The sequence below is a fragment of the Ornithodoros turicata genome, chromosome 3 (genome assembly GCF_037126465.1).
Source record: "Ornithodoros turicata isolate Travis chromosome 3, ASM3712646v1, whole genome shotgun sequence".
NCBI lineage: Eukaryota > Metazoa > Arthropoda > Arachnida > Ixodida > Argasidae > Ornithodoros > Ornithodoros turicata.
In genome coordinates this window covers 9,058,318-9,074,134 of record NC_088203.1, presented here as the reverse complement: position 1 = coordinate 9,074,134, position 15,817 = coordinate 9,058,318, and the positions used below count along the sequence as shown (strand labels likewise).

General features: G+C 44.0%; 3 protein-coding genes across 4 annotated transcripts; 2 read left to right on the top strand and 1 right to left on the bottom strand.

Annotated features, from left to right (window-relative positions):
- The first annotated feature begins 411 nt into the window (after positions 1-411).
- LOC135387993 (tryptophan--tRNA ligase, mitochondrial-like) lies at positions 412-3,460 on the top strand. Of its 2 annotated transcripts, none has more exons than XM_064617252.1 (8): positions 412-633; positions 859-1,037; positions 1,097-1,178; positions 1,248-1,328; positions 1,728-1,810; positions 1,915-2,033; positions 2,561-2,799; positions 3,127-3,460. In XM_064617252.1, the coding sequence occupies exons 1-8, from the start codon at positions 514-516 to the stop codon at positions 3,346-3,348; spliced, it is 1,125 nt and encodes a 374-aa protein (XP_064473322.1). In that variant the 5' UTR covers positions 412-513; the 3' UTR covers positions 3,349-3,460. The 2 variants fall into 2 exon arrangements, with proteins under 2 accessions (XP_064473322.1, XP_064473323.1); XM_064617253.1 differs by lacking the exon at positions 412-633 and adding an exon at positions 730-798.
- A 1,079-nt stretch (positions 3,461-4,539) lies between these two features.
- Positions 4,540-10,339, bottom strand: LOC135387994 (pyridoxal kinase-like). The gene is made up of 10 exons (XM_064617254.1): positions 10,130-10,339; positions 9,935-9,989; positions 9,354-9,458; positions 9,205-9,288; positions 9,091-9,125; positions 7,593-7,678; positions 7,365-7,491; positions 5,890-6,039; positions 5,285-5,351; positions 4,540-4,815 (listed from the first exon to the last, which is right to left on the bottom strand). Exons 1-10 carry the CDS (start codon positions 10,214-10,216, stop codon positions 4,679-4,681), a joined length of 933 nt encoding a protein of 310 aa, XP_064473324.1. The 5' UTR covers positions 10,217-10,339; the 3' UTR covers positions 4,540-4,678.
- A 244-nt stretch (positions 10,340-10,583) lies between these two features.
- Positions 10,584-15,806, top strand: LOC135387981 (AFG1-like ATPase). The gene is made up of 11 exons (XM_064617237.1): positions 10,584-11,151; positions 11,459-11,604; positions 11,686-11,746; positions 11,941-12,273; positions 14,283-14,341; positions 14,406-14,488; positions 14,822-14,892; positions 14,963-15,063; positions 15,121-15,261; positions 15,320-15,439; positions 15,511-15,806. Exons 1-11 carry the CDS (start codon positions 11,049-11,051, stop codon positions 15,658-15,660), a joined length of 1,368 nt encoding a protein of 455 aa, XP_064473307.1. The 5' UTR covers positions 10,584-11,048; the 3' UTR covers positions 15,661-15,806.
- The last annotated feature ends 11 nt before the right edge of the window (positions 15,807-15,817 follow it).

The following is a 15,817-nucleotide window of genomic DNA, read 5'->3' as shown; positions in this document are numbered from 1 at the left end:
AAACGCCACCAAAAACACGCTATATTACTCTTACAAAATCGTTATCGACAATGGAAGTACGCGGGTGCAAACTTGATTCGTAATATTTAATGGTTCTGAGTTCCTGATATGTTTAGCGGCTACTTTGGAGCACGCTTTTGAGTCGTGCGCGCTGGCCGCGCTGGCATACGCAAATGCGAGCCACGGAGCCATGGACCATGGATTATCTGAACATGCTCTTTGTATCACGTATCACACTGTCGCTTACAAGTGTCAAGTCCAAGCACGTGTTTGCATGCGCAGATTTCAACACGCAACGCGTGGCATTATGCATCATATTGTTGCTCTGACTCTGATGCGCGCCACTTGCCAGCAAGCAGCAAGCACATCAAGATCAAAATGAAAAAAAGGAAAAAGAAAATCAATTGTAGCCAACTATGACGGTAGATGTCAAGCCAAGCCGTAGTCAAGCCGAAAGCCAAACTCGAGCAAATCTGCGGTAACCGGTAAACGCACGTGCTTAGTTGTTTACCGATGGTCGTGCGCGCAGATATCCGTAAATTTCACCGCGACGTTACGTTGCTACGTCGCATTTTCACGCGCACCAAAGTTTTACGATGCGTGTGCGTGCGCCAAATGAAATCAGACGCAAAGGTGAGGTACCGATGATGGGCTTTCGCCGCGGTCGAAGATGTGGTGTAAACCGAAGTAGTATTTTAATGCGGTTATATGAATCTGAGACGAAGGGTCCACAACCAGAGCATGTTGTATGCACCGCACAACCGCGTATTACGATTTCGTGTCACGTTTAATCGGCGGGTATCCTCTTGTCAAGCCGTTCTTCCGCAAAAGGAACAGTAATATCCTCCACTGTTTCAGAGGAGTTTCCCACGCCGAGCATTCTCAGGCATTCAACCCACCGGAGTGCCTCACTTAGGGAATTTATTTGGGGCCATCCGACAGTGGACGAGGCTCCAGGATTCAGGCATGGAGTGCATCTTTAGCATTGTGGACCTCCATTCCATAACATTGCCTCATTACAGTACTGAAGAGCTCAGGTTGGGAGTCAGATCCAGGCATGCAAATTTAACTGGACGACGCGAAATTTGGGTTTCAGGTCCAATATCGAAGTGATGACAGCGAGCCTACTGGCCTGTGGAGTAGACCCAGAAAAGTGCATCCTGTTCCTACAGTCTCAAGTGCGCCTTTGACTAAATGTTTTTGTGGGACATTATTCGAGGTTTCTTTCTTTTTTTTCCCCTTTGCAGGTTCCTGAACATGGACAGTTAGCATGGATACTATGTTGTCTTCAAACTATGGCCCAACTTCAACATTTTCCGCAGCTTAAAGTAGGTAGCAATGCATGGACAATGTCATATGGGAGTCTCTGGACTCTGTCTGCATACATGTACATATAGTGGTCGAAGTATAGTGTGAGAATATGCTATGACAGTAGGCCAGCCTTTCGTGCCGCCCCTCAGCTATCCCCCAACGTAAAACGGTCTCATTGCTTCATCTTTTCATCATAGTGTTGTGGCCCGTCTGTGAATGCTCCCTTATTGCTGCTTTCTGAATGGAAAGATACCTTCACGTGCTTTCTCCAACCTTTTCTTCCTATCATGTGCAGAGACGTACTGTTGTAGCGTATTAGAGCCAGGCATGGCTGTAAATGGTGACCATGTTGAAAAGTACTTTTACCACATGGACCAGGCACCTGGCATAATTTGGGCAAAAACATGCGCTCGCAGGAAAAGACATCAGGGATGAAAGAAACGCCCCTCGGACTTTACCTTTACCCGGTCCTACAGAGTGCCGACGTCTTACTCTACAAGTAAGCGGAGTTCGTTTTTCCGTTTGTTGTGTTCTCCTTTCAGGTTTACGTGCTGGAGAAACAAAATCTTAATTCAAGGTCTTTCTTACCACTTCACTCGACAGGGGAACAGACGTTCCGGTCGGAGAAGACCAACTTCCGCATGTCTACCTCATGCAAGACTTGGCGGAAACATTCAACAAACGTTTTGGAACGGTTTTCCCACCCCCGAAGCCTCTGCTAGGTGAGGTGGAAAAGTGTATTGCCATGGGCTGACTAAAACAAATGAGCTCTTTGTTTATATTGTAAGAACTGACAATGAAATACTGTCACCCAATTTGAAATTAAATTCGAACAAAAACAAATGACACTTCATTTAATAGGAATCCCATTCAAATTGATGGGTAATTTATTAGCAGGACTGCAGTAAACTTTTTGAATTAGCGGTACTTTCTTAATAGAGCAGCACCAACTTTTCAAATTAACAGAATTTTAGTATTATCGCAGCAGCAAAGTTAAAAAATAATGGTGACTTATTAGCGGGTCTGTATAATACCTTAAGATAATGCTGATTAATCAACAGGACTGCAGCGAACTTTCAAATGAATGGCAACTTATTAGCGGGACTTGAGGAAGCGCTAAGATATTGGCAGCTTATTAAAGACACTGCAGCAGACGTTCAAATCAATAGTAGTTTTTTTTAACGGGTCTGCAGCGAAACCTCAGAGCTAACAAAGTTCAAAGAAACAAACTTTCTACCGCCTTCGACAGTTGAAGGACCTGCCGTGCGTCTACGTAACCTGCGTGATCCCACTAAGAAGATGAGCAAGTCCCACCCCGACCCAAAAGGACGGATCGACCTCGATGACTCTCCGGACCAGATCCGCAGCAAGATCCGGAAGGCACTCACGGACTTCACATCCAAAGTGACGTACGAACCCGAAGAGCGACCCGCTGTGGCCAATTTAGTTGCACTTCACAGCCTGCTTACGGACAAGACCCCCGAAGAAGTAAGTCCTACACGTTTGTAAGTGTACCTCGCGCAAGGCGTACACGACTTGTCTTGTGCCTTTGCAGCATTGACACTCTTTCAGGTAATTTTTAACATCACTGACATTGGAACATTGTTTCTTTGAGGCAAAAAATTTCTTTAGTAATTCGAGGAAAATAATAATAATAATTAGAGCCTGAAGTTTTAGGGTGTTAGCAGCCTACATTTGTCCTCTGTATCAGTAGGACTTAGACAAGCTTTTGGGTGTTCACATGGCCGCAGATGTAATGAGGTGCTACGGCAAATACGTGTATGGAAAAAGGGACAGGTTCTTCTTCCTTTCCAGATATGCAGCTCTGTCCAGCACCTCGATACGGGGAAATACAAGACAGAGGTCGCTGAGGCTGCCGTAGAGGTTTTGGTACCAATACAGCGACGTCTGCAGGAACACCTCAAAGACAGGGCACATCTGTGGAAGTTACTGGACAGAGGATCTCTCAGGGCGAGAGAGATCGCCATACGGACTTTGGAGGAAGTGCGCCGGGCTTCAGGGATGGCGCCCACGTAACTTTGTGCGTTTTGTAGATACGTCGTAGGTGGACTTTCTCTAACCGTTGAGGATAGCCAAGAATTTTTGTTAGCAAAATTAAACTGCGCAGTTGTCTAGGTTTGCAAATTACTGGAAGTATGTTGGTGAAGCTTCCCTGTCTAGATGTCCGGACACCATGGAGTTCGAGTCGTATATTCCTTGGATGACTTTGACGACGAAGGTGACAAATTGCCTGGAATGCTGACTGCAAAAAACCAACCTAAATGTGATATATTTCAAGTTCCTAGATTTTCGAACTTGTCATCTGCAGAATTTTGAAAAGGAGTCTGAAACAATTGTAATGACTATAGTCGTAAACAGCAGGGAGGATTGGGCAAGTTGGTACATTATGCCACAAGAACAAGCGCAAAAAACACAGGGTCCAGCAAAAAACGCACATCAGAGTTACTTCCAACTGTATTACGGGAAAAGCACTTACAAAAACACGAAACGCAGGACAGTTTGTCTGTACTGTACTGTATTTGTCTGGACTGTATGGTCCTGCGTTTCATGTTTTCATACGTGTTTGATAAGTGTGAAACGCAGGACCATACAGTCCAGACAAATACCGTACAGTACAGACAAACTGTCCTGCGTCTCGTGTTTTTGTAAGTGCTTTTCCTGTAATACAGTCGGAAGTAACGCTGACGTCTGTTTTTTGCTGGACCCTGTGTTTTTTGCGCTAGTTCTTGTGACTATATGACACTATGCTGCAGCAGAAAGTGCGCTCCCCTACTGATGGCACATAGTGGCGCTGCAGTAATTCTTGTGGCATGCTATTGTGTCTCCATATCTCTGATGGCGTATGTAGTTGACGGACTAGATTTCTTTTCCTTCTTAGCAGCCAGTGTGGAAGCAGTGAGAGTATGGTGGATTACATTATCTGGCACAGGGAGAGAGCATGACCTCTCTGCATCCAGCCATCCTATTTGCGGCACAGTAATATTTTGAGAGCGGACAACTATAAATATAACAATAATAAATATCATAAATCAAAGGAACAATTTTTTTTTTTTAATGAGGAATGGGATCAAATGCACAAATTTATAGTTTGCCAAGGCGAAAGCAGGAAATGTTTCATTCAAAAGAACCGTTGTATACTATGAATGACAAGCAACGATTAACCCCCTTTGTCACATCTCTGGTCCCGCATAACTTGCTTTAACACAATACATTGACACCATTTTATTGCAGTTGTATTGCCTCTGACAAAGTTTTTTTTTTGTTATGTACGAAACACTTCCGTATAAAAGCACCGGCAGGAGAAATATCTACTGGAAGCCCACATTTTGAAGGCAGCCCCCACGTTTTATATGATCTTTAGTCCGCGTATATCCGAATGTGGATTTTCGATGTGCTCTTTGCTCTGCACGAGACGTAGTTCTAGGGTGTGCGTCGGTAGAAGCCCGTCCTCTCCTTCTTTGCCCTCTTTGTCTTTCTCTTTCTCTGCAGGAGAAGAATAAATGTGATTACTCGCTTTTACTTGCACTATTTTCTGAAACCTATTTTAATGAAACTAAAAGAAAAGCAAAAAAAAAACAATTTGTGCACACTTCACAATTAATGCCAATGCTGTCTATGCTACCGAAGTTACTGTCACTGCTTTGTTACTTTTGTTTGCTACTGTTCACCCTGTGTTCGGACTATGGTACACTGACGTGATACATGATACTGTCACTCAAACTACAGACGAATTAAGAAAAGACTCTATTAACGTACAACACAATGTGACAAAGTTGGCATGCTTTTACAAATAGGTAAATGAGTGGATGCTCCATGGCTGCGCATGAGGTATGTGTTTACAAGCCAAGCCAAGCCAAGCGTGCCACAATCCCAAGGCCGTTTCAAGCTTGTTGGCTTTTATCAGTACAGCACATATCACATGCAGATTATATATATAAAGTTTTGTTTTTACCCGAGGCATACTTGAAGGTCCTCTGTATGACACCCTGTACTGTCGCCACTGCCTTTTCTAAAGCCTCCTGAAAATACAATGCAAAGTATAATCAAGGTGAGCCCAACACACACGCGGACAGTAACTACACTCGAAGATGCCAGACAGTAGTTGCCAGACAAGATCATAACTAGAGCCCGAAGTTTTAGGGTCTAACCCAATTCTTCCCCGAATTGACGGTTGCCTCTTTAGCGTGAGACACGGTGTTTACCAGCAAATTGCCCTCACTGAGACTTCTGTAGGAATGCACAGTAACTTGTTTGGCAGCAAATGCAGTTACATCACCGTTTCTACCAAGCCCAGTTCATTTCAGTAACTGGCCAGTACAGCTCGTTTCAGTAACCGAGTCCAATCTCTCCCCAAATTTAGCATATTGGAAGTTTTTCCACCCGAATTTGCATGAATTTGGAGCACATGTTCATTTTCCCGATTTTTATCCCCGAATTTAGAAAAGATATTCCCCAAAAGCTTCACACTGTGTGTGGTACATCATTCTTATTGTGAGCCCACTACCATATATGGACAGTTTTGGACGTGGATCTGATGAATGAGTCGTGCTAAATGACCTTGAGGTTGTTTGTGCGTGTGATCCACGCAAGAATGCAGGCAGCCAGCAGGTCGCCCGTCCCCGTGAACTTGGCTTCGAGGGCAGGGATTTCCACCTTGACTGCAGTGCGGACACCGCCTTTCCTGCTGCTCCCATACAGGATGATTTCCTGCGATGCCACAATTAAAAAATATATATATTTCTAGTTGGAGCCGAATGACTCGTCTCCAAGAATTCAAAGCGCCGACAAATTGCACCCCCAAACTTGAGAAAGAGAACAGCAGAGTTATTCTTTATGTAAAAATTCCACAATTTGATCTATTCCAAGTAGAGCTGTGCGTATATTCGAAATTTCGCATATGAAACGAACATCTGATCTATTCCAATGCTGTTCGCAACCTGTTTTCAGAATTCAAAATCTTCTAACATTTTTCGAATAGCACTGAAGCGAGGTATCGATATCACCACTCTGCAAGTGGGCTTTGCCTCATTACATACTTGAGTTAGGTGAAGCCCACTTCATATTGCAGTTCTTTTGGTGTGTGGCTCGGCTTCACCTCACTACTTTTGAGCGTTAGGTGAAGCCCGCTTTACACTGTTTACAATATTCTGTCCGAAGCGTGTACGAAGAGGGGAGTCAAGTCCTGTAGATCACATAAACAAAATATAGAAACTGACACTGAAGATTTTTTTTTAAAGTTTAATTTATACAAGCTTTCGCATGGAGGTCCACACGTCTTCAGGTACAAAGTGAAGTGTACCTGTACTTTGTACCTGAAGAAGTGTGGACTTCCACGCGACAGCTTGTATAAATTAAACTTAAACAAAAATCTTCAGTGTCAGTTTCTGTATTCTGTTTGAATATTCTGTGCCTAAAGTCTACAAAATTTGTGAGCTCATGGTCAACACTATACTCTGCGCATTGCAGGTTCCAGTAAATGTATTCCCAACTTTGAGAGTTATGTTCAGTAACAGATGGAAATATGTGCAGCTTTTAAAAAAAAATACAGGAAATTTACAATGTAAACACAGAAATGAGGAGATGCACACAAAGCAGTCTGCATGGAGCATGTTGACTAACTCTCAATGCAGTTCATCAAACTAATGCAGTCTTACCATACACGACACAGAGGGACCCTTCTCTCACAATATGTTATGATAGTTGAAAAGGCACACATGTTGGGGCAGAACATCATCTAATGAGCACAACACCAAAAAAATATTTCACCATGAGGTATTTAAAATTATTTGGATGGGACCATTTCTGATTATTTGAATTCGATTCGCTATCTGAAGAAATTATTCGATTCGCAGTGCAAGTGAAATATTCGTAAACTATTCGCAATGGAAATTTTGCTATTCGCACAGCTCTACTTTCAAGTATGTGTGTTACGATGCGCCCTTTCCCACTAAGACACTCATGCGACCCTAACTGTCCAGTATTTAATTGAAAACGGAACTGTGGTCAATGTGTGTGAAGAAGACATGGCCCACCTTTGGCTTTGCTTCACCAGGTGTGTGAAACGAGGTCAGTATCACTATGGGAACGCCTTTCTTGTGGAGGTCCTCCATTGCTTCTAGCACGTCAGTCTCCGTGATGATCGTTCTAACCGAGAGCTGCCTGCGTCCACACAGGCGTACACTCTAACATCCCCACCCCAAACAGGTAGAACTGCTTGGAAGAATTTCAGATTCCTCTCTCGGAATATTGTCTATACTCACTCCAGTTCAAAGTGGTTTGGCGTTATGACGTCTGCTAAAGGGAGCAGCTGGTCTCGGTAGATGGGCACCAAGGATGCTGGGACGTACTGTGGACAGGATGGTTAATGCGATTTATCGTTTCGTCTTGCAGTTTTCGCTTTATCTACAGGGTGTCCCAGAAAACGTGTCATTGAACTATAAGAAAAAAAAACTACGCTGCCTAGAATCATGCAGGTCAATGGAATTTCTTCTTACTAGGTTTTTGCCACCTTCGCATGTTACTGTCATGTGATGTAAGTGTTATTATGTAAATTTTTGCGAACCGAAATCGGAAATTTGCCAAGTAGAGGTCATTTACACCACCAATGTGAAGAGCGTGCCAATTTACTAAAATTCATAATTATTGACAGGGATAATGAGGATAATGGACAATTCCATCGGAAAGAACATCCGAACATAATGCTGTTCAAGGCCACCTCCCTGTCCGAGGCACCCCGCCTCCTTTCGTCGGACTGACAATGATTGCACTCAAAAAGTCATCAAGCGCTACGCCGTCGGTGCCCCGAAAAGCATGATGTCCAGCTATTTTTCCTGATGGGATAGCTGCTCAATATCCCTGCCAATTATCATGAATTCGACTAAATTCAGCACGGTCTTCGCCAGTGATGGCCACTAACTACTTCTACAGTAGTTTAACTATAACTACTTTGTGATTGAGTAGTTTAACTAGTAGTTCAACTACTTTTCAGGGGAGTAGTTAAAATTACTTCTTTAACTACTGCAATGTAGTTTAACTACATCTAGAACCACTTAACGTTGTCCATCAACAGCAATCCCTTGTAGTGTTCTTGCACACCTAAATATAAATCACGAGCAATGATAAACTTTGGCTCAAGCCATTGCTACGATCGTCAAATACAAAGCTTGCGGCGAAATTCTTTCTGTGCCTATGCGATAAACTAAGTTGCAGAATTATTTCACAGCAAATGAGGCTTCACTAGACAGGCATTAAAAGTGAAGATTTAGTACACATGCATGACACAATTGCTCTGCACCTCCGTTCTCATCAAACAAGTAGCTCAAGGTAAAAGTCGGAAGCACAATCGTGCCGTAAAGCTTGCAGCAAAATCGGAAGTAGTTAGTGCCTTTTCAGTAACCTAACTACTGTAGTTAACTACTTAAAATAGTAGTTTAACTAGTAGTTGCCACTACATTTCTGCAAGTAGCTGATAACTACTTTTTAACTACAATCAGGTAGTTTAACTACATGTAGTTAACTACTGGCCATCACTGGTCTTCACATTGGTGGGGTAAAAAAGTGACCTTTACTTGGCAAATCTCAGAGTTCAGTTCGCAAAAATTTACGTAATTAAACTTACGTTACAAGATATTCACATCAGGAGGCGGCAAGAACCTAGTAAGAAGAAATGCTGTTGACCACATGATTCTAGGTGGTGTCGTTTTTTTAATTATAATGCAATGACACGTTTTCTGGGACACCCTGTATAAAAAGACTTACCAGTCTTCCGTCGTCTCCCATCACCGGATCGCACACTGTAAATGATAAGATTAATATGGTAAGCTTGCGACAACCTAACTAAGCCATCCACATAACTTTCAGGAAGGAACGTACAATACATGAGGTTTGGGTTGTTTTGCTTCAGTTCTGTCACTATGTCGGCAACCTTGCTCAAAAGGGTATCAGAAGGAATATAGCCTGCAAAAAAGTGTGTGCATATGAAGAGGAAGCATAGACGACCAAAATTTGACACAATAATTTACCGGTTAAGACGTGAGAGTACTTGTTGATCCTGTTGAGCTTCAACCCATCGTACAGTTCCTGTAGTTCCTCAGCGTTGAGGACTTGCCCTCGAAACAAGGGATAACCTTTGAAGAGACAGTACTGTTCAAGTGTTATCTTTGCATTGAGGAGTGACGAGGCACATTCTTTTAGAGGGTTATCATCAAGTAGATCAAGTTCTCCCAATATGGTTTTTGACCTTGAAGCCACACAGCAGTAACACATACTCTCTGGGACACCGATCCTTATATGGGAAAACAGATCCTTGAGTATCAGTAGTCAATAAATATACCCAATCCCTCGCGTTTAAAAACATCACGCGCAGTTGAAACGAGATAGTTGTGGGCGAAAATCACTTCAAGGTTGCTCACATGGGCAATATCATGGTTCATAAAGGAGGAGGAGCCGGCAATAATGTACTGCCTCGGTACCGCAGCAATAAAAAGATAACAGCACAGCACAAGGCCGCGAAGACAGCTGACTCGGAGTTGCAGAGGATGTCCGCAGACTCGTTCACTTTGGACTGCTGAAAAATGATCGCAAAAGAAACGATAGTACGTACCAGTGTGGTTTGAAAACTGCACGGAGTTTATGAAATCCACTTCAAATCCCAGAGTCTAAAACGAAGGTTGTGCAGTGACTGTCAGTGAGTGTGGTATGTACGTGATGATTAACATATGCGAGACCCCTTCCATCCGCTTAGTGATTATTATTAGTATTATCTAATTCGCATGCACAGGAAAGGAAGCAGACGTACCTGTAGTGGAAAGCAGGCGCTCTTATTACCCACATACCCCGACACTACGTGGCTTTGTATAGAAAGTACTCGGTAATCACGAGCCATTGCATAAGACAACGCCTGCTAATCAGCTGCCAGCACTAATCCCGTGCTGCTGTGGCCACTGCGACTGCCGGTGTGTGCTGCGGCCGCTGGTTGCTATCCGTTCCGTCCGTTCTCTAGAAGGAGGTACGCGTTGCCATGGGAACAGAACGGGATATGACTGCTCCGCAGTGTTCATTGTGAAGGTGTTCGGTGATGGTTGTCTCTGAAGATGAATTAACGCAACAAGCATTACTCCCTAAATGTATTAATAATTCAATATTAAATGTTTAACGTAATACACATTAAAGTAATAATATGGGTAATACACACGTCACACACGTGCCACACGTGCCTTGCCTGCGATCCTATCCTATCCTCCAAAGAATCCAAGAGGTGTCGGAAGGAGAGCCAACCCGAGGACCCGAGTTTCTGGGGGGCCCGAGCCGTTAAAAAGTTGGTTTCTCCCTAATAAGCTAGTCTAAGTACCACAAGATCTAATTTTGTGGTACTTAGAAGGAACACGTTGTATTCTAGAAATATTTAATTTATTCTGCCGATGCCAGTTTTAAATATATCACGCTTGTTTCAACTGATAGAGATTTCGAAACCTCGCGCAAGGTGAATCCATTTCGGTCGCAATAGAAAACCGGCTACAAACATTGCGGTATTGTCACCCTTTGAGTGGAAAGATAAGTCAAAATAAGAGCAGCCTTCGAGAAACTGATAAGGTTGTGGAGTATCAAGTGGCGACCCTTGAGAATCTTATCTTGGGTGAGCAGGGGGTCACAGTTGTGATCGACCCGAGCTAAGTAAACAGAACGACTACTCCGTGTTTTGATGAACGTCCGTGAGCATGAGGACAGAACAGCTTCTGAGGCACGTATTGCCCATATTGAAGTGCAACTTCGGTGTGCAGCAGCAGCATGTCAGGTGTTTGGCAGCCACACATACCCATGGTGAGCATGACAGCTTCAGTAGCATGTTGGGGAACACGATATATATATTTCGGCAATAATGCACGTTTGTGTTACGATAACCCATCAGCGTTGTTCCGGCGCACGTAGTCTCGGGGATGGTGTACAGAAGTCTGGTTCACGAGTGTGCAATTGGTTACTGTGTACAAAAATATTATTACAAGGTGCATGTCTTTTATTTTGACAACAAGCACTTAATTATGAATGGACGTGCTTGTGAATTGAATGGCATGACAATCTTGAATGTGATACAAATTTGTTAAATGCTTTTTATTTTATTTTAATGCAGACGACGTGTTGTCTTACTACTGCCGGATGGTCGGCAAGGGCAAATTGGTTCCCGACGAGAATCAACTTAAAGTAGCCCAACTCCTCAGAGATCTCCAAACGCAATTGGAGAGGTATGAGCCTGTAACTCCAGGCATCTTGCAAAAGGTAAAACGTTCCTCCATTCTACTTTTTGAATAAATTGCCTTAATCGGAACAAAAATTTGAAGGTCATGCTTAAATGTGCAGTGGTTCTCCAAAACAAAACCCATACAGAAGCCACAAGGTCTCTACATCTACGGTGCAGTCGGTGAGCATTTTTACTTGTTATAGTTCATTTGTAGTAGCAGTAGTAGTAGTAAGTAATTAGTAGTAGTTCAGGTGACAGTTAGTTTCCTGCTGTATGAGGTAGCACTTGAAACTGCAGACACGAAAAATCAAGATGTGTGAATACGGATAATTTAGCCTTAACCTATGCTTTTGCTGCTGAAATTTTATGGGCAGGTCGCGGAAAGACAATGTTGATGGACCTCTTCTACGAGAGCACCCCCGTGGAGAAGAAGCAGCGCGAGCACTTCCACGAGTTCATGCTGGACGTCCACTCTCGCATTCACACCTGGAAGCAGCAGTCAGCCGAGCAGGGTTTGGGGCGCAAGTCTCCGCAGTACGACCCCATCCCCCCCGTGGCACAGGCCATCGGAGAACAGACGTGGCTTCTCTGTCTAGACGAGTTTCAGGTGACAGACATTGGCGATGCCATGATCCTCAAGCGCCTCTTCAAGTACCTCTTCGCAGCGGGAACAGTGGTCGTGTCTACTTCCAACAGGAAACCTGAAGGTTTGTTGCATGACTGAACTCCAAGAAAGAAAGGAGTAATTTTAGTCCCTCTGGACTAAATGTGTTGCTGTGGCCATCAGTCGCTTTTTGTGACGAAATACACGGAGGCTTAAAGCGTAAGTTAGGGACTGTTTAATTGTGCTGGGAAGTACCAGATAAACCGGACTGCAAAGGTTTTGTTTTAAAGAAACTTGGCGTGAAAAACTGCCCTCGTCTTATAAGCTGGTCAGTGGGCGCAGATCGGGTTTTCCATCTGGCAGGATATATGTCGTCACGTGATCAGCACTGCATTCTGCGGATCTGGCGCGACAACACGTTAGGTTCGTGCTTCACTCACCTTCATTCTGCAGATGCGTGCTGTCATTCTCAATCAACCCTCGAAGGATCATATTGCCCCTGTGTTTTAGGGTGAAACCCGCTTTTACTCCCCCCCTCCCCCCTACAATTTACATCACCAAAAAACCCTGAAAGCTAACTTGGTAAAGTGCAACTTCAGCCACCGATACTGACACTATATGACGCTTTGTTCCGCATCTCATGTTCATGTAAAATGCAAGAAACACTACTTTTTTAATTTTCCACCCTATTTTACCCTCTTTTACCCTCTTTTACGGCCCCTGCAGCCTTGCTATTTATGGCCTGCTTTAGTGCTAGGCCGATCCCCCCCCCCCCCCCCTCGATTTTCAAAAAAGAAATAAACCCGAAAACACAGGGGCCTATATCATGAACAGTTTTAATGAGTAGACGTCAGAAGATAACCCGTAGACTCCAAGTCGGTTCGTACAACGGTCGACACTCTCAACCATGTGTGTGAGTGGGTTTCGCCTGCGTGGAAGAAATGGGGTTGACATACATGGGATCGACCCATAATATGGTTTCTACGGTAAAATGGAGAATACTGGACCTTTTTTACAGCTGCTTATGTGCACGCGCTGCAGCGTCGATGATTTTGGGAGGTTATCTCCGTGTTCATGAGATGGCGCTGGGTGGGGACGACAGGAGTGGGGACCAGTGGGGACACCGCACGAGCACGTCGATCCCATTCCAAGACCGATTTTGTTCCTTTATGCTACCCACGTGGGTTTGTTTTGGCGCGTGCCAAGTTTGGTTCGCTGGTGAGCCACTAAGATATGACGCCTGTATGTTAAAAAGGTCCATTCCCATGTAATGGACTACAGTGTGTAATACCTCTGTCTGATGGGCACACATATGGTCTTTAAGGCTATGGCATGAAGAAAGGGCCGTAGCTCAAATACGGCCTTAAACCCTGTGAGGCTGCAGGCCGGTATCCGTGAAGGCATTTTGCCGATGATGTCTACACTGATAAAAACATCTGCGAACGTTGAATGAAATGTTGATAAATCACATTTCTTCTCAATATGAGTACTCGGAAACAACGGTTGGTTCTCAGTTAGCCAATTTGAAAAATACAACAACAAACGATATTTGTTTTGAGGCGATTTCGATGCTTTTTTTGTGTGCGCAGAGTTTTGGATGCAGACGACATAGAATGGAGTGGTTCGAGGGTAACACTAGAAACCGACGAGAGAGACAAAGTCCAAATATTAACCAGAAAAACTCTAAGCATTGAGCGCGAAAAAGGTTGGCAGAACATTACGTCTCGTAAGAACATTTTATTTTGATTTGAAGGGCATCTGTTCATGGCTTTGGTAACAAGACTTTGGCAGTTTCGGGAGAACGCCGTACACTGCCTTGCGGGAACTCCATTGCCCTTTCATGGCAAACGTCGTATGGCTGACTGTCTGGAAAGATTTTAATGACTGTACATACTCAAGGTCGTAACCATTAAGGCCGTAAGCGCACCCGTCTGACTAGATTGTTGAATCCTAGTTCTGTTAGGTTGTTGGTGCCATTACGAACATGAGGCAAATGTTAACAAATCTCTCATGTAACGTAGTAACGGTAATCAGAGGCTGCGGGTTCGAATCTCATTGCTGGTGCCTTTTCTTCAACTGCCATCATTTAATTGACAAATTTCTCATTCCCAGACCTCTACAAGAACGGACTGCAACGTAGCAACTTCCTGCCATTCATCGACGTACTTAAGGTGAGGAAATTTTGTGAGGTGTAACTGTTATTGTAGTAGTCTGTCTCATTAATATTAATTACAGAGTAACTGCTTGCCTGTGGCCCTCGACTCTGGCATCGACTACAGGCTTAAAAACAAGACTGGGAAGGATTCCTTCTTCTTTGTGTAAGTTGTCCTTGTCACGTGTGACCATAGGTCGGCACTTTTCTACAAATTAATTCGACGCCACTTCATGATGGGGCTTAGTCCCAGCTCATCACATCACTGTCATAACCCATCATTCGACATCAACATTACAACCCATCACTATACCTCAACTTCAAAACCCATCATTCATCTTCAACATCACATCACATCGGAGCTCATCACTCAATATCACATCATTCTCCATGGCGTGATTTTGAATGATGTGCTGGCTACCATAAGTGAATTTGCTGACCTTTGCATGTGACACACACTTTTTCGATGACAATTGATTTTTTTGTTGATTTTTTTCAGGATAGGAGATTGTGAAGCTGACAAGGAACTGGACCGCATCTTCAAAGTCCTCGCAAGCCAGGAAAATGACAGTGAGTGACGCGAGGTTTTAAATGTTATCATGACTACTTCAACGACTACTTCATGACTACTTCAACGCAGTCATACGGCCACGCACGCTGACCATCAAGGGCCACAACGTCTCGTTCAAGAAGACATGCGGGCAGGTTCTCGACTGCAGCTTCGAAGAGCTCTGCGATCGGGTGGGTGTCGCAGGCATCCAAGAGTGTCTGCCAACGAATTGACAAATATTTCTGCAGGCGGTCGGCGCAGTCGACTACCTGGCCCTCAGTCACATCTTTCACACGGTGATCATCCGCAATGTCCCACAGATGACACTCCGCGAAAAGACTCAAGCACGACGGTTCATCACCCTGATCGACACCTTCTACGATAACAGAGTACGATTATTTTGAAGAAATAATGCAACAGAGATTTAATGTGAGCATATTTCTCCAGGTGCGGGTTGTGGTGTCTGCGGCGGTTCCGGCCAACCAGCTGTTCAAGACTGTCAGCGATTACGGCAACTTGACGGATGAGAACCGGAAACTGATGGACGACCTTGGGATCGATGATCAGGTGCGGCATAATTTGCCCCGATTGAATTTTTCTGTGACAGTAAAATGTGTTTCCAAATATGTGACCTACAGAATGCAAGCATCTTCAGCGGAGAAGAAGAGATATTCGCATTTGACCGAACAATTTCGCGCTTGACAGAGATGCAGACGGAAGAATATTGGAACCGGACTGTGCCTGACGAACCGGAAGAAGAGAGTCAGCAGGCGAAAGTTAAGGAGTGAGATTTACAAAATGCACACCGCACACTCAAAGGATGTTAGTGGTTATTACTTTTTAGATTTTAGGTGTACAGCTGTAATAAATGGAATAAAATATATTTTTTGGAGGCCCACAACCAGTGTGCAATAAAAGTAATAATGATGGTGTTTTTTGGGTGTG

Coding starts and splice junctions, on each gene's coding strand:
- LOC135387981 (XM_064617237.1), top strand. CDS start 11,049: ATGAGGACAGAACAGCTTCTGAGGCACGTATTGCCCATATTGAAGTGC. Junction 11,605..11,685: donor CTCCAGGCATCTTGCAAAAG/GTAAAACGTTCC, acceptor TTAAATGTGCAG/TGGTTCTCCAAAACAAAACC. Junction 11,747..11,940: donor CTACATCTACGGTGCAGTCG/GTGAGCATTTTT, acceptor TTTTATGGGCAG/GTCGCGGAAAGACAATGTTG.
- LOC135387993 (XM_064617252.1), top strand. CDS start 514: ATGGTCGTGCGCGCAGATATCCGTAAATTTCACCGCGACGTTACGTTG. Junction 1,811..1,914: donor GCCGACGTCTTACTCTACAA/GTAAGCGGAGTT, acceptor TTCACTCGACAG/GGGAACAGACGTTCCGGTCG. Junction 2,034..2,560: donor ACCCCCGAAGCCTCTGCTAG/GTGAGGTGGAAA, acceptor CGCCTTCGACAG/TTGAAGGACCTGCCGTGCGT.
- LOC135387994 (XM_064617254.1), bottom strand. CDS start 10,216: ATGGCTCGTGATTACCGAGTACTTTCTATACAAAGCCACGTAGTGTCG. Junction 9,459..9,934: donor GCAGTTTTCAAACCACACTG/GTACGTACTATC, acceptor GTCTCTTCAAAG/GTTATCCCTTGTTTCGAGGG. Junction 9,126..9,204: donor CAACCCAAACCTCATGTATT/GTACGTTCCTTC, acceptor TATCATTTACAG/TGTGCGATCCGGTGATGGGA.